Source organism: Paramisgurnus dabryanus, chromosome 20, assembly GCF_030506205.2.
Source record: "Paramisgurnus dabryanus chromosome 20, PD_genome_1.1, whole genome shotgun sequence".
Classification (NCBI taxonomy): Eukaryota; Metazoa; Chordata; class Actinopteri; order Cypriniformes; family Cobitidae; genus Paramisgurnus; species Paramisgurnus dabryanus.
In genome coordinates, this window is record NC_133356.1 from 30,079,913 (window position 1) to 30,104,186 (window position 24,274).

General features: G+C 38.6%; 1 protein-coding gene across 5 annotated transcripts in view; it reads right to left on the reverse strand.

The window, feature by feature from the left end:
* The window catches only part of ccdc88ab (coiled-coil domain containing 88Ab), an 81,175-nt gene that overhangs the window by 16,255 nt on the left and 40,646 nt on the right, over positions 1-24,274 (reverse strand). For all 5 annotated transcript variants that reach the window (XR_010526779.2, XM_065250801.2, XM_065250783.2 and 2 more), the window contains exons 13-19: positions 22,651-22,820; positions 15,365-15,490; positions 14,017-15,087; positions 13,793-13,920; positions 11,274-11,412; positions 10,998-11,174; positions 7,369-7,530 (exon numbers count right to left, since the gene is read on the reverse strand). Coding sequence is in view for 4 of the 5 variants with exons in the window: in XM_065250801.2 (XP_065106873.1) it covers positions 7,369-7,530; positions 10,998-11,174; positions 11,274-11,412; positions 13,793-13,920; positions 14,017-15,087; positions 15,365-15,490; positions 22,651-22,820 (1,973 nt within the window). In the remaining variant the exon portion in view is untranslated. The remainder of the gene's footprint in view (positions 1-7,368; positions 7,531-10,997; positions 11,175-11,273; positions 11,413-13,792; positions 13,921-14,016; positions 15,088-15,364; positions 15,491-22,650; positions 22,821-24,274) is intronic.

Consider the following 24,274-nt stretch of genomic DNA (forward strand, 5'->3'; position numbering starts at 1 on the left):
GACCCTCTGCTTTCAAACAAAAAAAAACGTTTCATCCTACCTTTAGTGGTTCTTTTGAAATCAGCTTTTGAATATGGGTAGGTTTTTGCAAAAACACCATATTTTGAGCAAAAAGCAGAGATAATTCAATTTTTGTGACGGACTTTTCATAGAGATCCCATTCAGATCGATCTTTAAAACAGACACGGACATGCAGCCGCTTGCCATAGGGCAATACTTCCGGTTTTAAAAAGTTGCGGAAACCACCTGGTGGATAATAGCGGTATTGCGGAAAGACGGAAAATCTTGTGATCTTTATCAAAAGTCCTTTACAAACATGCAATTACCTATCAAAATGTTTAATTTTTTGAAGAAACCTACCCATATTTGAGAGATGATAAAGGAGAACAAATGAAAATAGGATGAAACTCTTTTTTGAAAGCAGAGGGTCTGTTCTTTAATTTGACATTGTTTGTTTATATATTTAAAGAAGAAGGCATTAAACTTTTGTGAAAATCATAAAAATGCTGGCGCTGGCCACTAAATGAAAGAATAGACCCTCTGCTTTAAAAAAAAAAGAAACGTTTAGTCCTACCTTCATTAGTTCTCTTTTTATCACCTCTCAAATACGGGTTCTTCAAAAACACCAAATTTTAAGCAAAAAGCTGAAATAATTCAATTTTTGTAAAGGACTTTTGTTAGAGATCAGATGCAGAGCATCCTCAAAACTTAGATGAACATACAGCTGTTTGCCCTAGGGCGATACTTCCGGATTTTAAATAGGAATGCATACCACTTTCATTTCCGATTCGATACCAGAAAATTTGAGTTTCGGCCGATACACACACACACATTTTAAATGTGTATAGACTGTTTCATGGGGCGCACGTGCGCTGACGCAATGCACGTCTGGATACGAACTTCCGGTTTTGTTTTTTTACATGGTCTGACTAGTTGCTAAACTGATCTCTTGAACAAAATCAAAAAATAACAAATGTTTTGGTTTCCTAGGTAATCTATGTGTTGTTTTTTTGCTTGTTATATAAATAAACTATGTTTAAAGAACTTTGTTGTTATTTATTCTTAGTGGAGTTTACAGGAAATTGCATGCGGACCACGACAGCCGCTTGTTTATGTTGTTACTGCTGAAACTGTCTATACAGGGCTCTAGACTAACTTTTTGCACTGGTTGCACTGGTGCGCCTAACATTTTTTCATAGGTGCACCAGCACAAAAGTTAGGTGCACCCTAATTTTTGACCGCATCGGATTTATAGTTCACCCAAAAATGAAAATTCTGTCATAATTTACTCACTCTCATGTTGTTACAAACCTGTATAAATGTTTTTGTTCTGGTGAACATAAATGAAAATATTTTGAGGAATGTTTGTAACCAAACCATTCATGAGCCCCATTCACTTCCATAGTATTATTTTTTCTACTATAGAAGTGAATGGGGCTCATGCTTGGTTTGGTTATTAACATTCCTCAAAATATCTTGCTTCGTGTTTATCAGAACAAAGAAATGTATACAGGTTTGTAACAAAATGAGGGAGATGTAATGATGACAGAATTTTCATTTTTGGGTGAACTGTCCCTTTAACACCGCTAGTTTAGCACTCATAGTGGTTTAATACAGATCATAAACGTGTAGGCTATTTTATAATTTTCATGTTGTCATTCCATTTTCCTTATACGAGTCATGCACAGTCCTGTTTGATAACCCGCATCTGCACGATTAAAATAACACTTGACCCGTTATCTGACATCAGCATCGATTTATTTCATACCCGCTCGTTTGACATAAAGACTGCGACCGGCCGCACCGCAAATCGTGAAGTAAGTAGAAACATTTAAAGATCTTCATGCAGAACATTGACAGAAATAACCACAGGACCATGACTGGACAAATATATTGTCATTTAATGTGAAACTTTGTGAGGGTCGGCAGATTGACAGCTGAGCGGTCAGCAGTGTTTGAACACTTGCGCATAAACTAAAGCCTAGGGGGAATTATTTATAAATGAATCAACAACGAAAATCAAGGAATTAACTTATTTCTCTATTTAAGACAGTCTGGCAGGGCGGTGATAGCGATACAGCAAACACCGAAAAGTTTATTAGATTTGGAAGTAAGATTATGAAGAAAACAGCGGTCCTGATTCCTGGCTTTTTTTCTATAAATTGGGCGCACGCGACATTGCTGTTCGGGGGGACGTTCAAATAATTTTCTTCAAAAGAATTATGCTCTGGCTCTAACTAGATTGTAAGAGGCTCATTACCTAATTCTGTCTTCAGGTTCGGACCAGGGCTGATGTGACAGGAGGTTGATGTCAGAGAGCATTGGTTATGATCTTCGTACGGATCAGGCATTAACTTAACATTCTTAACGAAAAAGTTGTCAATCGTTCTTTTCCTCTTCTCTTATCATCCGCGGCTACATCCACTCTGTTTATCTGATGGGCCAAGGCTACTCACCTCTCTTTCTCTCTCTGACTGGAGCGCACACACATTTTTAAACGTACACACACGTAGATCTGGACCATATTTTTTCCCTCGAACGATATTTTTTTAAGTCGCACCATTGAGAAATTAGGTTGCATGTGCGACCAATCTAGAGCCCTGCTATAGTGCCTTCTGCTACATCTAGTTTAATTTAAACCAATAATTTAAAATGGTTTACAGGTTACAAGAAGATTAATAATGATTAATTATCACAGTGTTTAGAGCAGTGGCGGCTGGTCACTAGGGGCGCCGCCCCCTTAAAGCTGGCCAGAGAGGAAAGCTACTTTAACATGTTACCAAAAAGTTAAATATATAGTGCAAATTAATTAAAAATAAAATCATTTAGTTGTACTATTTCACTGTTAGTCATGTTATAATTTATTTAAAACAATTTAAAATAAAAACTGAGTTCGTTGTGTGTGTGTCATGTTTGTGTGTCTGGGGCGCACCCCTAATAAGTGTCTATGTAGGTCAGGAAAAAGGGTAAAAACGTGACCTGAGGCTGAGCTCTAAGTGGCTGGTTTCGGATGCGCCCTGGGGCACAGGACTGTGCGCCCGAAACACTCCCACTTATGTTGTAAGCGAATCAATATTGCTTTTAATGTTTTTTACCTCCTGTGATTGGATCGTTCTCGGAGTCTCATAACCGCATTGGAGATTGCTGTGTTAACTGATAGCTACAGTACAGATCAGTGAAAGCAAGTGAAATATCTTGAGATGAAGGAAAATATGCTTTTATCCTTACAAAATCACCCTATACAAGGTATTTAATTGATGAATAAATAAAGGATTAAAAAGCTTGGACCAGATCGACCAACGGAGTCAAATGATGGCAGTCTGTGTGCTCCACCACTTCTCATGGCAAACGGAGTTGGCTAGCTGGATATAGCATGTAAGTCTTGAGTTTTATTTTTTTCGGTCGCGTTAAACGAAAAGTCTTTGACGGAGAAAATTGAAGCAGAATAAAGAAAAATCTGAACGCCATTTTGGCAGATTGCCCATACAACTCAACTTGAGAATGTAATTCCTACGTATGTCCAGTTAGTGGCAGTGTATTGCTCAAATGACGCCCTGGTTTCTAAACATTCTCGCGATATTTTGATGTCATACACTGATTGGTCTGCGCATGGCTGCTGAAGTTAAACACTACAGGAGCGCTGCAACAAGACGCCTGTCTAAGGTAAAGATACAAAATCTAATGACAAGAGTCTGCATTAATCTGCCTTCATGCGTTTATTACACAAGATGGTTTCAGATGAGTTTAGTTCCATTCTGATTTTTACATGTTTATTGATATTTTAATCGCAGTAGTATTTTGTTATTTGATTTGTTCATATTTGCATGTTCAGCATAAAGCTCCGTGTTTTATTGCCTCCGCTGTCACTGTGAGAAAAAAACATTAATTCATCTGCTTCATGTGATGTGATGCACGGTCTCTGTTTATCTGTTCTCTAAACAAATGAATAAACAAACTTACAAGACGAGCATACAAGTCAAATGTATGATTAGAAATGTGAACGAAAATGAAAATAATTAAAACATGAAATTACGGATAATAACTGAATGTGAAGGATTCTTTACAACGCTGTTCATCAAAAAAATGACGGAGATTGAAAAAGTCTATCGCAACCTGTGTGTGTGTGTGTGTGTGTGTGTGTGAATGATTACCTTGATATTAGTTCATTACAGATTCATAGTACATTTATTTTGTGCGTTTGATTTCAACTGTAACATTTTCAACATTTTAGCTAAGTAGTAGCCTAATGATACTCATCACCTGATAAATGGCTTTTAAGAGTACTGCATTACTACAGTAAAAGTTTGATTTTGAGTGTGTTTGCGCCCCCCCAATTTTTTTTAGCACCAGCCGCCACTGGTTTAGAGGAACCTATAATAGGTACGTTTGATCAATTAAGTATGCTAAATATATTTTCCTCATTTGCGCAAAACTACAGTAAAAAAGCTTTAGTGTGCATATGGTTATTTTGGAAATTATGCGCTTTACCGGACCTTTTATGCACATCCCGGGTGCAGAATCTTATTGAGTGCGCCTAAATCATACTGTGCTTCCTGGGTGCAGAATTTATGCACTTGAATTATCCTCACATGGGAATCCTCGCACCGCAATGGAAAGTATATTAAGGACTTGTCAGTAACAAGGATAGCTTGTAACGCACAGTATCATAATTGGATCGGTACTGCTAGTCCGATATCCGATCCAGCCAAAAAGCCAAAATATCGGATCGGGTGCATCTCTAGTTTTATAAGTTGCGTGACCATAATAGCGGTACTGCGGATTGACGAGATAACTCCAGGGCTCCAGACAAAATTTTTTACTAGGAGCACAGTGGCCCCCAACTGAAAATTTTAGGGGCGCAACCAAAAAAGTTGGATAAATCAACATGGTAAACAAATAATCACATTTCTACAAATTTCCACTGTATTACTAATACATACTTTGATGATAGATGCAGAAAGTACAATGTGCTGTTTCAAATTCAGTGTCACATCACAAAAAAAGGTCAAATTTACTGGTCGCACATGTGCGACTGGATATAAAATTCAGTGGCACACTCTCAAATTTTGGTGGCAAAATGCCACTATTTGGTGGCAGTCTGGAGCCCTGAACTCTCAGGGAAACAGTTAAAAGTTTGTGACTTAAATACTCAAGAAAACATACTAAGGACTAGGGGTGTAACGGTACGCAAAAATCACGGTTCGGTGCGAACCCCGGTTTTGAAGCCACGGTTCGGTTCATTTTCGGTACAGTAAGGGAGAAATGCAAACATTAAACTGCAGGTTGTTTATTACTATAAACTTTTTTTTTACAATTTGTTTACACTTTTTTAAACACTTTTTATTAAAATATAACATATAAAATATATATAAAATGAAAAAATAATAAATAAAAGACTACTGCAAAGTTCTTTTTTACATTATTTTATAACAGTAGGTAACTCTTTTCTTAACCTTCTCTTAAACTTTTTCTACTAAAACCTTGAACTAACAAATTCAATTCCTGAATACATTAATGAACTATTAGCCTACATTTTTGCCACCAAAAATTTTCTGTTTTGATTTATTTTGGATTGTTTAACCTCACAGTATTGAACCATCTCTGTATAAAAATAATATTACTGCTCTATGTGTAACTGCATAGCAAGCAACATGATGATATACTTATTATACACTCATTTTGAGATTAGTGAGCTGCATACATAGCCATCTTTGATCTTTTGCACGTTTCTCCTAATCTTTGCTTGTGTCGTCAATGTAAGCTGTGACTTTACTTACGAACCCCTCCGCAGCTGAGTAACAGCTGAGTAAGCCCGGGTTACAGCTCTTCTCTGTCCCGACCAGCTGAACGCATTGTGACAATGATATGATTGACGTGAGGTGCAGATGAAAAATCTGATCACGCATTCCTTATTCTTGCTGTCACAGAAAGCGCGTCTCATGAATGCGTAGCAACGAAAGACGTGCATCCTCTCACGCACTTTTGAAAGAACAAAGCAGCGCGTTGACACGCGTTTAACATGCGCTTTTAGATACGACACGTAAACGTTTACATCAATAATCAAACGGATATAATTCGGGCCGAATTATGTTATATGTTTGACAGAAGACTTGCGCTGAACGCGGAGACTTCCGCCACTTAATATGTTCGTGCGGAAACCCACGTATTATGTTCCGCACAGGCGCACACAAAATGCATTCGGCCATTCGGTGCACGTGTGCACCGTGCCGAAAGCCCTGAACCGAAACGGTCCGGTTCGAATACACGTACCGTTACACCCCTACTAAGGACGAAACTAAAATAATTGTAATTTTATTTTAAACCTAAATTCCCACCAGACTACCCCCTTCCAAACAAGATTTCCCCCTGTGCATTTCTGCTATTTCCAGTCCTGATTACAATACGTGAGAGTAAACAAAAGCATACAAAGCAGTACCAAACATTATTGTTACTCCTTTATGCCCCGCCTTTCTGAAACATATAAATTTTTACAAAGCTCATTGTTCTGAAAAGCACAGTGTGCTCTGATTGGCCAGCTATCCAGTGCGTTGCGATTGGCCAAATATCTTAAGCGTGTGACAAATGTTACACCCCTTACCATGTTTGGAATATCAGCTCCCAAAGCAAAGCGTTTCCACGACATGGCGGCAGCTGCACAACAATACTTCAGCGAGAATAAAAGTTACCCCTTCTTTCATTGCGTATACATTTGGGCGGTATTGTGCAAATCTTCAAACACAATGACATTAATATGTGTGTGGGGTGGGTGTTTGAATAAGGCGTTTTAAGAAGGTGTGGATGAGCGTTCACTTTCATTCTTTGGGACTTCTTAATCTTCTATATGCACAAACAACTTGAAAACATGAAATTGCTTCATATGAATGATTTTATGCTTTGGCGATGTAAAGACCTTTTTACCTTGAACTTGAATTCAAAAAAACAAATTTTCACTTCTCTCAAAGTGGATACACCACTTGTGAGATCAAGGGTGGATTTGTTGCCAATCCATTGGATGTGAAACTTTTGGTTACTTTTAAATGAGGATAATAAAAATGATAAACAAAATAAAGTATTGGTTATATAACTGTCCTCTAAATAAATGTTACCATTCTTTATTTGGTTTATTAAAAAAAACCTATGACTTTTATTTAAATAAATGTGATTAAAAGTTAACGACTAAAAGAAAAAAATCAATTATATCACAAGCATAAGGCCGCCAGAAGTTGCAGGATATTTCTTTCTCTGACACAAATTATGATCGCTAACAGTCAGTAATCTGAGCCCCTGACCAATAATTGCTTTCATTCAAGTTGTGACAGCATTTCAGAGACATAATTCCAGTAAAAAAAAAAAAGAGATGAATGTCACCTGAAGTTTGGCGTTTTGAGTTTGTAGGGTGGTGTTGTTCTCCTGTAAGGATGCTGTCTGACGCTGGAGAGCTAATATCTGAGCCTGTAGATTACTGCTTTGAGACTCCAGATGTTTTAACTGTGTCCGCAGGGCCTGTTTTTCTGCTTGAAGAGTGGCATTCTACACAGACAGACACAATACAAGCCATTTTAATAATCAAGCATTTACTTTAATTAAACATTCAGTCATTTAAACGCTAGACGTCACGGAGGTGTGCTGTGACTGGTAATGTCTGACCACAATCTGGATTTTTTATTGAATTGGCAATAAAAAGGACATGAATGTGTGGATGTAAAATGGTCTGGTTTTGGAAGTCAGTTTGATTTGGATGTTTTTTTGTGTCAATGTTTGATGTCAATCTTAACATCTTTTAAAGGACAAGTTTGGTATTTTACACTTAAAGCCCTGTTTTCAGATTGTTTATGATGAAATAGAACGGTTTTGACTGAAATTTCGACATATGCGGCTGCCCCGAGAATTTTCGCGTGTTTGTTTTGTGTTTCACCTCCCACCTTTACAATGGGTTTAATGGTGCACTGGAACAATCCTTCCTAAAATGCATTAAACTTTTGTTTACAAAGACGTGAAACTCACCGAGTGGTCAGGGGTGTTCACTGATATGCTATGAAGCACACAAATTATTGATGTCACTGTGATGTCCATGTGACATCAATTTGACATCTAAACCATGACACTGAATTGATGTAAACTATATTGCAAAAATATTGGCCTGCATATACATTAAAGGTGCAGTGTGTAAATTTTAGCGGCATCTAGTGGTGAGGTCACCAAATGCACATGTTTGAGGACAAACATGTCATCGTCGGAGACAACTTAGTAAAAAAATTTGTCCGTTAAGGGCTTCTGTAGAAAAATGGCGGCACAAAATGGTGACTTCCATGTAAGGGGACCGTCGTGTATGTAGATAAAAAGGTCTCGTTCTAAGGTAATAAACACATACCGGTTCATTATGAAAGGTCTTTATACACCCCTGATAATATAGTTTTGTATATCATTTTGTATTTCTGTCAAGAGAACCTTCTAAAAATTACACACTGCACCTTTAAAAAAATTTCAGTGTTGGTATTAACTTCCTATTTTTACCACTGGAATAAAAATGCTGTTCTTACAGTTATAGAGCATCTTGATCAAGTCTTGACTAACATTTGATATCAAATCGATAAAATTGCTGGGTTATATTTAAAACTGCAGCGCAACGGAAACATAATTGTTCGGTCTGATTCTTCTGTTTACAGTGATATATGACACATTTATAGGAAAGTCTCGTTAAACAGGTCTATTTATTATAATGCTCTCTTTCTAAAAGGCATAAAAACCCTGAAATCAATGTACAGTACTACAAGAGCTTGAATGTAGCAACACTTGCCATGTCCATTTACTATGATGATTTGTATTTTATTTGTAATTCATATATAAAACAATTTGGAGTCAATTTGAAATTAAAAAAATGACCTACACAGGGCTCAAAATTAACTTTTTTATTTGGTAGCACTGGTGCTCCCAACTTTAAAGAGTTAGGAGCACCGGGAAAAATTTAGGAGCATCCATCCAAAAATTAAAAAGCACCACAACTACAATGTATATGTTAATAGATTTATTTTATTAAAAATAAAACACCACCACCGGGCTTTACACATCCTATGGCCAGCATTTAAAATTTGGTCTTCTATTTTATTTTAATTTTTTTTTGTCGCATAGATTCCTAAATTAATACCCAAATGATGTTGAAATAGTATGGCAATAATAATTGAACAATTGCAGTTAAAATTATTAAGATTACAATAAAAAAATCTAGCAAACACGTAAAATACTGATTAATTGGGACATTACAAAAGTGACCTTAATATAGAAGGCTATATTATATATATATATATATATATATATATATATTGGTATTGATAACTGCATTACCAGGATGCTATTACTACTAAATAGGCAATGTTTTAAAAAATACTATAAAAACATACCATTAACATTGTCGTGTTCCACATCAACATGAACCACAAGGATGTTTGTCGGATGTCCATTCACCAGCGCATGCGCACATACACTATCAGACACTCTTTGACAGACAGGTCGGTGTCTCCATCAATAATGAACACATTTGTCATGACACTTGTGTTTTTGGCACTTTCGCCATGTTTAAGTAAGGTCTGGCGCTTAAAATGTTTTGATTCCGCCACCAACGCCGTTTCACAGGATTTACAGTAAACACAGTAAGTTACATCGAGCCATTTTCATAGCGGAGATACTCGAAATCTTTAAGCCACTCTCTCCGAAAGGTTTAACGTCAAGTCTTACTTTCCAGTGGTGGAGTCGCATTTGAATCCGGATCGTCGGCATTAATTACAGTAGTAACATAGGCTGTAGTCGGCTCGTTCTCGTCATGCTCGCGGTTCCTCTTTCACATTTTCGCGCTTCACGTACCAACGTAGCACGGCAACAAGGAATGACTGACGCTCATATTAGCCAATCTGCGGTCTTCATTAAACGCAAGAACTTAATGGTGAAATTTGATTGGTTATGTAATGTTGGAGAGAACGCTGAACCTGGGACAGCAGCACGCAGCATCACAATCTAAATCAAGTCGCACCACAACAAAATGGGCAGTCGCACAAATGCTCCCAAAAATATTTTAAGGTCGCACAGATTAAATTTCGGTCGCATATACGACCAAAATAGTCGCAATTTCGAGCCCTGCCTACAGCATGGGTGTCAAAACCATTTAGGTTGAAAACCCGCTTAGAAAAAATGTCCCCTTATGAGAGCCAAACTTTATCATGGTGACATTAACCATACAAAAAGTAAAAAACTGAATTTTCCTACTTTAATACGTCCTCCTCACACAGTTATGCCTTATACAATGGCAATAAACCATTAACTTTTCTTTTAAAAAAATGAAAAACAAATTTTGAACACAGATTTGCTAAAGAAAGAAAATGCTACAGACTAGATGGTACTGGATTACAATATAATTCTCTCTGTAAAACAGCTTTTATGCCCCAATGATTTCATGTGAAAATGTGATTGATGTTATTTTTAAAGCTGATGCTTCTAGATCATTTTCTTTTTCCTTCCTATTCTGTCTGGCGCACTTATTATGTGTATTTATACTTGTGTGCGTCTCAGTGATAATTAATGATGAACTCTTTAGCCACAACCGAACAAACCGGCCATCACACAAAAAACTTAATTTCTATTTCTCCCGAAATATCCACCTATCAAGTTCAATTTCGTTTTCTTGGGGGGAGGGCTGGACATGCTTAAGATCACGAAGGACTACAAATAAGCCATAATGAAAGAATATAACATTAAATCTTCCTGCTTGTGCTTGTGTGCAGAAACAACCATAGAAAACAGGAAAAATTCCTCAAATCATCTCACATGCTTGCTACAGATCGAGTGACCACTAACTTTAAATCCCATTGCGACTCATTTACATTCTCTAAAACTTTTCTAAACTTGTGGCTACATTGCATTGCTGTGGTCACTCTTTAGAAACTAAATCAATTTATTCAGTGTAAAAATCCCTTCAATTAAATCATGTGATTTGAGTTGATACATACATTTCTCTCCACCTCAATATGTCGATCTTTGACCTTCAGCAGCTCACGTGTGACCTCCTGACTCTCCTTCTCCCATTTACTGATGCTCTGTATGTCCTCCCGTCCTCTAGAGGGCGAGCTCTGGGCCATACACTCCTCCTCTTGGCGCTGACGCAGCGCTTCATAATTCTTCTTTACCTGCCGACAGTTTTTTTTTTTTAAACAAAGAATCAAAAATCAACTGAAGACTATTGGCTAACAAAAGAAAATCAGACACTGGCTTGTTTTTTGGCTAACCGTATTGAGTTCCTGCCGTAGCTGCTGGTTGAGATTGGAGGACTCCTGCAGACGAGCCTCTAAAGCAGAAATCTTCTCCGCTTTGATTTCCAAAGAAGATTTCAACGTAGACTCCAGTTTCGACTCCAGGAGCTTAAACCTGACAGATACACAATTCACCTCAGATATCTAACAAAAATCACCACAGCATTCCTGTATATATCTCACACCGACTTTGAATTTGCTTACTTGTATTTTTATTTATTATTAAGGGTTGTATTTAATTTGTGATTTCCTTCAATTGCATTTTGGACATTTTTGACAACTTTTGCCACTCTTATTCCTTATATATCAAAATATCACTGATGTGCATATATATTGCAATAATTTGCAATAACTGAATGATTTTAATTCTTACGAAGGTATTGTCAAAGTTTTAGCATAGAGACGAATGAGTGGTTCCTGATCAACGATCAGAAAGAACGTGAAACATGTTAATTATATAATTTAGGCAAAGCTGCTCTCATTTAAAGCAGAATACATTCCTAGGTGTCAGAATCAGGGAGCAGACGTCCTGTCAAGACAGGGGCTTGAGGCCCACAGAGTGAGACTCCACCCTAAGGGGTGTCTCGTTTGGACGAGTGTTAACTAGGAGAAAGTGTGGCCGAGGCTTCACCTGTATGTGGTTCCCCTATCTTTGTGCTCAGGGGGTTCGTTCTGACTGAACCTGATATGGTTCTTTCACCTGTTGTCTCTCCTCAACAGCCCACCTTGGGCCTGTGAGGACAGACTTTCTGTCTTTGGTTCTCTCTCTTTTTCACCACTGCACAGAGCTATGGAAACTGGGACCGGGACTGTAGATACAGATCTTCCCAGGAGATCATTCTACACTCTAGAGCTCCATGCCTTGAAGGGAAAAGTCTTCACTTTTTGGTGCAGTGAGCACCTGTATGACCCAGTTAACTGCCCATCTGGTACAGTTTTGAAGTTTTTGCAGGAAATATTCACTGCAGGATTATCTTCTACGCTGAAGGTTTTTGTGGTAGCTATCTGTTATCACGCTCCTTCATGGCACTCAGAGGCTTCTGTCCTCACTTTTTCTGTCCTGTGTGGACCTAAGAGGGGTGGCCCAGCGACCAAGGAACCATGGTTCCCTGAGAAGGAAATGAGATGCTGTGTCTCCCTGCCATACTCCCTGTGTTCCTGTCTCACCTGTTTGCTGAAGCTGGCTTTGCTGAGGCCCTTTAATAGCATCCCGGATTTTAAACATTTTCAGATAGAGGTCGATCGATATGGCTTTTTCTCTGGCCGATGCCGATATTTAGACATCAGGGCAGCCGATGACCGATATGTTTGGCCGATATTCTATTTGTACATAATTATCAAAATGTTCTCATCATTAGCAGATATTTTAAATTTAAAAATGTCACTATTTAAGTCAAAGTATTTAAAAAAAATTATGACTGGTCTTTCTGAAGAGTTTTACAACCTCCTCTGCACCATGCATTTATCAGACACAGATATTACCTGACTCTCTGCTGTCATCATCAGTTTTTTACCATGGCTTTTATTGCTTTGTAGGATAAAATCCTTATTTGGTAGACCTGATAAATTATTTAATCATCATAAAGTTAACATAGTAAATGTCTATGTTTTTTAGTTGAGACTGTTATTTAGGGCAAATCTTTTTAAACACATTTACATTCTCATTTCTGAGGCGCTATAAGTGACTGATTGTGCTGACAGTGACGTCTTGTGAGTTTAGTGTTGGGACAGATCTGTTGTTTCAACCGTTCATTCAAACGAATCCGTTCAAAGGAATCAGTTCGCGAATTGGACGCGCTGTGTTCTAATCCAGGCTGAGCAGCGCAAAACTGTAAACAAAAGTGTTACTGTGTAAAAATACGAAAAAACATTTCCTCGGTGGATAGGATTTGGTCTTCCGACCTTTCGCCATCGAGTCAGTTTTGTTTTGAGTAATAAAAGCAGGGAGACAGTTTAAAGACAGAAAGCGTGCGCGCGCGGCTCTGCTCTCCCTGTCACGCAAACAAAACTCATCATCACTCATTAATCACATGAAATAAGCCTAATCTTTGCACGGACAGTGCACCGCGAGACATAAGCCCGTCGCGCTGTTGTACTGGCTGCTTAATTCACGCGATCCCGGCATCGTTTACTAAAGCCGTTTGTGAACAAGGCATGGCTGCACACACACGAGACGGGAGCGATCTGCTTGTAGCAAGAGGCAGCGTCACGAGTTCTACAACAGCGCTTAGGTGCCCGCAGAAGCGCCTGCCTATTAATTGGCCTAATTTTGCAGCAAAATCGCTCGAGCCGATTTTTTTAAATATGCCAAAAATCGGCCAATTAATCGGCCGGCCGATAAATCGGTCGACCTCTATTTTCAGACACAAGTTCAAATATATTTTTGAAATATTAAGCATTACCGTATTGCGTAAAGTTATCAAATTTTTCTTTAATATCATGCAGCCCTAATGATGATATTCTAACAGCAAAAAAAAAAACTACATGTAAATAACCTGTCATCAGAGCACGCCTCATCGGCTAGAAGACCTTCTTTATTGAGACCAATCTTCTCAAGCTCATGGGTCAGCTTCTCCAGCTCATTATTAATCTGCTGAGTTTTTAGTTTCTCGTTTACCAACTCCTAAATAAAAAAACAGCACACCACCAGATCATATCATATCAGACACATCATCCGAAAACATGCTGTAACAAATCTCTAATTAAATTGGACCATTACCTCTCTCAAAGTGACCAGTGTCTTTTTGTCAATGGTAACTTGCTTGACCAATTCTTTATTGTCTTTCTCCACGTCTTTAATTCGGCCGCACGTCTCTTTGAGAGTGGCGACCTCCTTACCAAAGGCACGATTCTCCTTCTCTAGATGAGCGATGCGCAGATTGTCTTCGTCTAATTTAGAGTCTTTGATTTCAACCTGCTGTCGAAGGCGTTTGTTCTCCTTCTCCAGCTGTTTTTTGTCTCTCTCCAGCTGATTGTTTTCCTGCTCCAGAACTTTGTTCTCCTGTGCCAGCTGCTCCAGACCTTTACTGGAGATCTTCAGCTCCTCGAGGCTCTGCTGCAGGTTATGATTTTCAGTCTCCACATCCACTAATTCTTCCTCCAGTTTCTGAATTTTGCGGCCGCTGTTTTCCAATGCCTTCTGGAGCCGCTGGTTTTCCGTATCCAAGCCTTGGTAACTTACCTCCAGGCGTTCTGTCTTTTTAGATGAAGCCTTTAACAGCTCGAGACTCTTTCTGAGTTGAGTTCTCTCATTCTCAAGCTCTCTGTTCTCCAGCTCAAGTTGTGCAGCTTTGGCTCCTGTTGAACGTGAAGACTCGGCCATGCGCCTGAGCTTAAGGTTTTCTTCATCCAGCTGAGCGTTTTCTTTTTCCAGCACCTCCAACTGGAAAGATACGTTCCTCAGAGCATCCGCAGCTTTCTTCAGTTTCCTGCTCTCCGCTTCCAGCTCGGCATTTTCCTTCTCTAGGACCTCCACCTTCTCGCAAGTGATGGTGAGTGTGGCGAGTCGCTTCTGTAGGCTCTCCTTCTCTCGCTCCAGTCGATGAACCTCCATCTCTAACTCCTCTGCCCTTTCTCCTTTCTCTTTATAGTGCTCCAGGTCTTTGCGCAGTTGTTTCCGCTCAAACTCCATCTTGTTAAGCGTGCTGCTGGTTTCTTTAATGGACTCGTGAAGCACACGGTTTTCTTTCTCGATGTCTTTGACACGAGCTTCAGCGCTAACCTGGGAACGCTGTCTGAGAGAGGTAATGGTCTGGTTAAGACGTTTATTCTCCTGTTCGAGTCCCTTAACCTGTGATGCAGACACAGTTCATCAGATGAGAGAAATAGTTTTGAACTGTCAGTTTTACATCTAGTTTTTCATTTTTACATAGTTACAGAAGGTAAAAGTCACCATAATCTTTACTGACATTGTCTGTAATGATTACTGACAGAGCATTTGAACAGAACAAACAGAGAGCTCTGATAAAAATTGCTTTATCCCACCTCTCTATGTAAAATAAATCCTGTCCGAATAGTACTTAATAATAATTATAAATACAGTTCCTCCATAAAATATTAATGAGCACCTGTCTTTCTGAATTCTCCTGGAGTGTTTCCAGGGTTTTCTCCAGCTGAGCTTTTTCTTTCAGCAGGTCTGCGCTCAGAGTCTCAGCACTGCGCAAACACTCGATGTCTGCAGTCAGTTGCTCCAGCTGTGTAAACACACAACACACAGACACACACGATCTGTCATTAATAATGTCAGCTGCTGAATGCTGCTGGTCTAACTGCAATTATTGCATCTCAATCATCACATTATCACTGGCACAGGTGATATACAGTTGAGTATGTACGATATGCAAGATAAAAAATTACTCGAGTATAAATAAATAAACACATATGCAGAAATACAATAATAAAAAATAATTGTAGAAATTGTATCAATGTAGAAATAAATAAATAATTTATGTACTAAGTTGTAAGAAATACAGAAATAAATGTAGTATTACAAAAACTATGTGCAATAATGTACACATTTCTTTGTGTTTTATTGCATTTTTAATTATTAGGAAACGTATAAATAAATAAGTGTATAAATACAGAAATAAATGTAGAAATACATACATATAAAAATACCTATATATATTTCTGTTTCTTCCTGCATAGTATGAAGCCTAAACATACACATGTAATTACACGCATGCACGCGCAACCAGTTCCAGAAACCATCAAGAGGAGCACAAGTATGGGTCATGGTGCTGGTGGTCTGACAGACTGTAATTAATTGCGTTAAATTATTTTAACATGTTAATTGTTAAAATAATTAAAGAATCGATCGCATGTGTTAACGTGGTAACACTGACAGCCCCAAATAAAAGCTTTACACACACTTTACACAATTTTACAGTCTTAAAATTGATTTTTGTATTGCACTTCTGGACTCTAAGACCCCATTTGTATGAAAAGCTGTGATTGGTCAAGCTGGCCCAGTTTGTTGTCACTTATTTAGAGCTTGTATGGGAAATATCCTGGCCCAGTCCAACACCCAGAGCGATATTTATGTGGATTTACCGATAAGAGTCTCGCTCGCATAAGTTTGCCTTAAGTTAAATGCACCGTTCGAGCTTGGTTACAGGGGGTCAGTAACGAATGTATGTGAAAACTGTGCAGTGTATAGACCTCACTAAGGGTGTACTCACACTAGATGCGCGGGTCCGCGTTTTTCCAACCCGCAGATTCCGCTTTTATGAAATATTTGGCCCGCCCCAACCCACACGGCAACACTATTTTTACAACCCTCACCGCTCCGCACCCATGACCATTAAAATAGACATACTAGGCATTTGTAATCTAAATAAAAAGAGGCTTTATTTCAGCCTAAAAGTGCTTGGAAACAGCCATTAGATAGAACATAGAAACCAGCACTGTCATATTAATACAGAGATAGGATAATTTTCAACATTTACAAAGCAGCGTTTGTATTGTCTATTCACAAATTCTCTACCTTAATTTCTCCAGCAGATCATCTTTTATTTCTCCATTTGTTTTGTTGTTGTGGCAGGCAGCGGGAGCTACTTGGCGCTTCCGTGACGTAATTCCAAAGGTTTGGGGATATCAAGTTACATTGCGGAAGTTAGGCCTACGTAATTTAACCTAATCAAAGAACGTAATAAAATATAAAAATATATATTATTTAAATATATATGCTACAGGGAATTAGACGCAACATACCGTTTTTTTGTTTTGTTTTTAATGACCCGCCCCGCATTAAAGTTACAACTTCTTTACCCGCCCCAACCCGCACATCACTAACTCACACTATCCATACGATGCTGGGGCATGGTATGGATAATATGAGTGCGCCCTAAGAGTCAGCACCTGATTCTTCAAATAGACCGTTAACCGGTTTGAGTGCTGCTGTGAGTGGCTGGGTTACAGCAGGATCATATTACACAAGCATGGAAAGACTTGGACAGGATGTTTCAGAGGTGTTTTTATTTTGTAACTGCCTTACAATACATTTTATGCCATGTCAGATCCAAGCATTCAAAATGAGATCCACAAATATATCCAAAGTATAATAAGCACTACTTTTCCATCGTTGAGGTGAAAGGCAAGAATGTTGATGTAACGTGTAACTTATCCCCATGAAGAAAAAGTCTCTCCACATCTGTGGAAAGTCATTCTGATCTAATGAGGCACCTCACCCTTGTCACATGCTGCCACAAAATTACTGGTTTCTCTTTAGTGTCCATTTCATTCATTTAACAGATTTAATATTTTAAGTAACGCAATAGTTACTTTCCTGGGTAATTAGTTACTTGTATAATGATGTAGCACAGTTACTTAATCAGTTACAATTTGTGAGAAGTAACTAGTAACTATAATCAATTACTTTTATAAAGTAACATTCCCAACACTGCTGTTTACAAAAAAGATGTACTAACTAGGTGTACGGTAAACATGCTAATAGAGATGTTTATACATAAACAAGACGTTATCTGTATTAATTGGTAATAAATATGCATTAAATACATTTGGATGTAGTTACAGTGATTCTTTCTTTCTTGCCCCAACTCTTTGAAGAAGTTTGACAACCACTGCACTAGAGGAAGGGTTATAGCACAAGAGGTGCTTTTTGACATATTAAAAATGTTTATACCACGGGTCTGTTGAATGCTGTATTCTGATTGGCTGAGAAATGTTCTGTGGGTTTGCATTAATTTCTGATAACCGCACACCTAACTTGTCAAATGTCTTTAAAATAGGTCCCAGAGCAATGTTTGTGGTAACCATGGTATAAGAGGAATAATTGACTCCGGTCCTTTGAATTATTTGAAAATAATGCACACCCACGGTTTTGCACCTTGGGTGTACATTATTTTCTTATAATTCAGTAGCCCGTCGTAAATTACTCCCTAAATAACCCATTTTTTCAATTTCTCAGGACCAGAAGGCGGCACTGTACTGTCAAAATCATGACTCTATTGACAGATACAAACTTTTGTATCCATATGCTAAACATTGCTAGTGGTTGACTTTGTTTCATAACCTTTTGTCATGAGTACCCTTAGATGCAACCTAAAAAATTTCATGTAAATCTGAAAGTTGGTGTAGGAGGAGTTAAAAAGTAGGTTCAAACAAAAATTCGAAATGGTAGAAAAGTTTTAGCAATTGAAATTGAAGATATTTTGAGCAGCTCAACCAGGCTCTCCACTTTTTTGCGTATGACTTAAAGGCGTTCTAAGCGAATCTGCGAGACGTTAGTTATTGTTGACGTTTGAAACTGTTTTCAAACAGACGGAGCGTAGCTAACTCCTCCCCCTCCCTTCCGTGCTTTCATGAACGCGCCCAACCCCCACCCCCAAATCCTTTTTGTCGTTTATTGGCTGGAATACTTTGTTTTGTTTTGTGATGCTAGGTTTGGCCACTTGTTGATATTGCCATTTGTGAAGCCTGGGCTGTCTACAGAGATCGCTTTTTTTTACAGTTTGATCAGCGGACAGGCAGCAAGCAGATAGTAAGGAGATGTTTCCGGTATGTAACAAAAAATGTTTTATGGTCTAAAACGCTTCAATTCGCTTAGGGCGCCTTTAAGCGGCAATTATTTAAATGAGCTAAACTGTGAAGTCACAAAATATGAAAGTATGCTGAAGTTACATTAAAGGAATATTCAATTTTCTTAAAAGAAAAATCCAGATAATTTACTCACCACCATGTCATCCAAAATGTTGATGTCTTTCTTTGTTCAGTCGAGAAGAAATTATGTTTTTTGAGGAAAACATTGCAGGATTTGTCTCATTTTAATGGACACCAACAATTAACACTTAACTCAACACGTAACAGTTTTTTTCAATGGAGTTTCAAAAGACTATAAACGATCCCAAACGAGGCATAAGGATCTTATCTAGCAAAACGATTGTCATTTTTGACAATAAAAATAACAAATATACACTTTTAAAGCACAACTTCTCGTTTAGATCCGGTCCAGCGCGACGTAAATGCGTAGTGACGTAGGGAGGTCACGTGTTACATATAAAACGCACATTTGCGGACCATTGTAAACAATAAACTGACACAAAGACATTAATTAGTATCAGTTGACATACAACAACGTAGGAACGGTCCTCGTTCTCAACACTTGTAAACACTGGGGCGGAGTTTCGCGTTCGTCCTCTGTGACCTCTTGACGTCATGACGTATTGTGTGGGGTCATGTTGGCGCATCACGACCGTATTTAAACGAGAAGTTGTGCTTTTAAAAGTGTATATTTGTTATTTTTCTTGTCAAAAATGACAATCGTTTTGCTAGATAAGACCCTTATGCCTCGTTTGGGATCGTTTAGAATCCTTTGAAACTCCGTTGAAAAAAACTGTTAAGTGTTGAGTTAAGTATTAAATGTTGGGCTCTATTAAAGTCCATTAAAATGAGAAAAATCCTGCATAATTACATTATGCAGGATTACATAATTAATCCTGAAAAAACATTAGGAAAACATAATTATACATAATTAAAAACATAATTTCTTCTCGACTGAACAAAGAAAGACATCAACATTTTGGATGACATGGTGGTGAGTAAATTATCTGGATTTTTCCTTTAAGAAAATGGACTAATCCTTTAAGCTGTAACTTGCAGACATTTTTAATGCTTAAACAGCAAAATTATACAATAAAGTAAAAAAATTTGAAACAGCATAACAGAATCCTTTAAACTAACTTTAAATGAACAATCAAATATATATGAGCATCAAAATGTCATCCTAAGCAGCTTAACTAGCTTAACTAAAGCTTATCCAGCTATTAACTCAGATTACTGTAATGAACCCCCCCACCACACTCATTTTCACATAAGTTTAAACATTAGGCAAGTTCTTTTGTGGAGAGAAATATAACTATAACTGCATTATAAAAATGAATGCCAAATTACAGTAGACATATATTACGCTTGTTAAGTGATTTTGTCACTGTTTGTCACCCATCTTTTTCAATGAGGTTGTTAGGGGGAGTTTCTAATTCTGGTTGTCCTAGTAACAATTATAAACTAAGTTATCCTCTCAGTATCAGACAAAAGACGAACTTCACTTGCTCAATGCGTCACGTACCCCCACCGTCGTTTTTTTATAGTAATAAAATCATTTAGTTTAGTTGAAGAGCTGACACTACAATTAAAACTTAGTATTGACTCAATTCAATGTGAGCTGAACGCTAGTGACATCACAAATCAGCAGCAGGTGTGACATTTCATTTGTCACTTGATAAGAGTGAGCCAAGCTGACTGACAAGACGTTTGTGGAAGCGGCGTGCTTATTTGTTTTGTTAATTAAGTTTGTCAAAACTTTTTGTTAGTTAAGTTTTACGTTTAATATAAATAGCTCCTTCATTGTTTTACTGTCTTTTATCATTAAAAATAATAATTAACCCACCATTCAAGCGGTGTTGAAATGGACGGCTATCATGATGCCCAGTCCAAAATGCATTCCTTAAAGGTGACATAGAATGATTGAACAGGGTATATATCCTTGTTCTGTGATGTGACATGTAGACAAAAACTTTTTGGTTTGGGTCTGTAATGCCTTAGAAGCTTTCTAAAAACCTCTCTCAGATAGCTCTATTAGGGTGGGGGATTTTAAACAAGTGGTTTTGCACCTATTTGGCTCCCCTACTGGCTTAACTTGCAATCTCATTACTGATTGGCTGACTTTGCTGCCACTCAAAAAATTTAGCCAATTATTTTAAAGTGGAGGGGCAGTTAAATGCCTGTGATGTCATAAGCATCAGTTTTTCAGATTGGGCCGTTTTCTGGCTGACATTTCTAAAAGAGGAATTTCTATGAAACGAGATGTTTAGCATGTCTAGCACATTTTTGTATGTTCGTGAATGCGGGTAGACTACCATTATTTAATAAGACAAGGTAAAAATGGTTTTTCATTCTCTGTCCCTTTTAAAGCTAGGACGGGCAGGGTTCTGCAAAGACAACATGTCAGAAATACTGGTGCGCACTGCAACAATAGCCGCTCTTTCATTGCCACTTTTTCAAGAGTAAAAGGCTCACTGCTGCATGGGCATTCATAAGTGATTTAATGCAAGCAACGCATTCAAACAATTGCTGCTAATTTTAAAGTGAAAGTACATTGCGCATAACTGCACGTGCATTATTATGCAGTTTGAAAGCCCCCTTCTCCCAGTTTGTCACACGTTGACTACTGTAACTGATGGGAAAATTTCCTCACTGTCACATTCCAAGTGTGTATGCAGCTTTAGAATCCAGCTCCAGATTCACAAACACATTACCTATATTATCAGTGGTGTATAAAGACCTTACATAATGAACTGAATTGTTTTTATTACATTAGAATGAGCAGTTTTATCTCCATAGATCATGGGTCCCCTTGCATGAAAGTTGCTGTCATGTTTCTACAGTAGCCCATAACAAACAAACTGTTCTATAGAGTTTGTTTCGTCCCTATGTTGTCTCAGATGATGACATGTTTGTCCTGTGGCGGCTACCATAAAGTATGTGTTTTGAAATTGAGGGGTGAGCTGTTGGTTGCAATTCACAATATCACCACTAGATCCCGCAAAAATTTACACACATCACCTCTACCCCTCTGAGTTCTAAGCGGTTTTAGAGCCCTTGGGAAGATTTGACCAGCACTGACATTTGTGCTTTTTCTGTTGCTTAAAAAATGATGTGTGGTTGTTGAAAAAGCAACATTTTTAAGTCACTGATATAAGTGCACAAAACCCATACTAAACATGTTTACCCAAGACTTCGAGAGTTTTACTTTTGCACAGTAAAAAGCACAAAAGAAGAACTGCCCATCGTTGTCCAATCACGTGCCTGATGAAGACCTGAGGGTCGAAACGTTGCCTTTAAAATAAACACTTGTTTTGAGCAGTACTTTTCAGTGTGCGGACTTCACTTTGTATTATTTAAAGGTATGTATGGACTTCTCTAACTCTGGGGGATACTGTGAATAAGCTAAATTCCCAAAATGTGGGCGTGTTCCTTTAATTGTTTGCACTGGCACTTATAAACACTAAATGGGTAAAAATCGCAATAAATAGGCTTAGTTTTTGGAGCCATATGTCAATACCTTTTTTTAGAACTAAAAGCCAAATGCTTGATCATTTTACAGCCACATCATTTTCATTGTGCATTAATTGGTTTTGGTTGTTTAAAAAAAAAAGTATCCCATTTATCGATTAATCATAATAAAAAGAATAATAAAAAAAGAATAAAAAAGAATCAATAGCTGCAGCCCTACAGCAGAGTAATCTAAGTCTCTTTACAGAGTGATTGAAAAATAAAGAGTTTGCAGCACCCGGACCGTGGTCAACCCCTGAGAGTTAAGAGAAATCTCACTGACCTTCTGAGTAAGTGTCTGGTTGTCTTTCTCCAATCTGAGCAGTGTGTCATTCTCATTGGATGCTTTCATCTCCTCCACTGTCTTCAGAAGCACCTGATTTTCTTTCTCCAGTCTGAGCAGTTGACTGGATGCCAGTTCATTCACCTCATGGCTTAGAGACTTCTGTGGTGCTGTGGTACAAACACATGTCTTATAAAATAATGACCTCTTCAAGATTACTGGAACATGTCAGTGGAATTTCTCAAGCAAGCAAATTAACCTTAGTGAATGAAATTTCTCTACACTGTTGGCACAAACATAAGTGATCATCTGGGATTTAATATTACATTTAAAATGCATGTCATCAATTACACCTCTGTGGAGCCAATCATTTCTGGGTCAGTGTACCCTTCAGTGAGGTCAGATGTGGTTTTGGGTCAGGGTACCTTCAGTGAGGTCAGATGTGGTTTTGAGTCAGTGTACCTTCAGTGAGGTCAGATGTAGTTTTGGGTCAGGGTACCTTCAGTGAGGAGGTCAGATGTGGTTTTGGGTCAGTGTACCTTCAGTGAGGTCAGATGTAGTTTTGGGTCAGTGTACCTTCAGTGAGGTCAGATGTGGTTTTGAGTCAGTGTACCTTCAGTGAGGTCAGATGTAGTTTTGGGTCAGTGTACCTTCAGTGAGGAGGTCAGATGTAGTTTTGGGTCAGTGTACCTTCAGTGAGGTCAGATGTGGTTTTGGGTCAGGGTACCTTCAGTGAGGTCAGATGTGGTTTTGAGTCAGTGTACCTTCAGTGAGGTCAGATGTAGTTTTGGGTCAGGGTACCTTCAGTGAGGAGGTCAGATGTGGTTTTGGGTCAGTGTACCTTCAGTGAGGTCAGATGTAGTTTTGGGTCAGTGTACCTTCAGTGAGGTCAGATGTGGTTTTGAGTCAGTGTACCTTCAGTGAGGTCAGATGTAGTTTTGGGTCAGGGTACCTTCAGTGAGGAGGTCAGATGTGGTTTTGGGTCAGTGTACCTTCAGTGAGGTCAGATGTAGTTTTGGGTCAGGGTACCTTCAGTGAGGTCAGGTGTGGTTTTGGGTCAGTGTACCTTCAGTGAGGTCAGATGTGGTTTTGCGTCAGGGTACCTTCAGTGAGGTCAGGTGTGGTTTTGAGTCGGTGTACCTTCAGTGAGGTCAGATGTGGTTTTGGGTCAGTGTACCTTCAGTGAGGTCAGATGTGGTTTTGGGTCAGGGTACCTTCAGTGAGGAGGTCAGATGTGGTTTTGGGTCAGTGTACCTTCAGTGAGGTCAGATGTAGTTTTGGGTCAGTGTACCTTCAGTGAGGTCAGATGTGGTTTTGAGTCAGTGTACCTTCAGTGAGGTCAGATGTAGTTTTGGGTCAGGGTACCTTCAGTGAGGAGGTCAGATGTGGTTTTGGGTCAGTGTACCTTCAGTGAGGTCAGATGTAGTTTTGGGTCAGGGTACCTTCAGTGAGGTCAGGTGTGGTTTTGGGTCAGTGTACCTTCAGTGAGGTCAGATGTGGTTTTGCGTCAGGGTACCTTCAGTGAGGTCAGGTGTGGTTTTGAGTCGGTGTACCTTCAGTGAGGTCAGATGTGGTTTTGGGTCAGTGTACCTTCAGTGAGGTCAGATGTGGTTTTGGGTCAGGG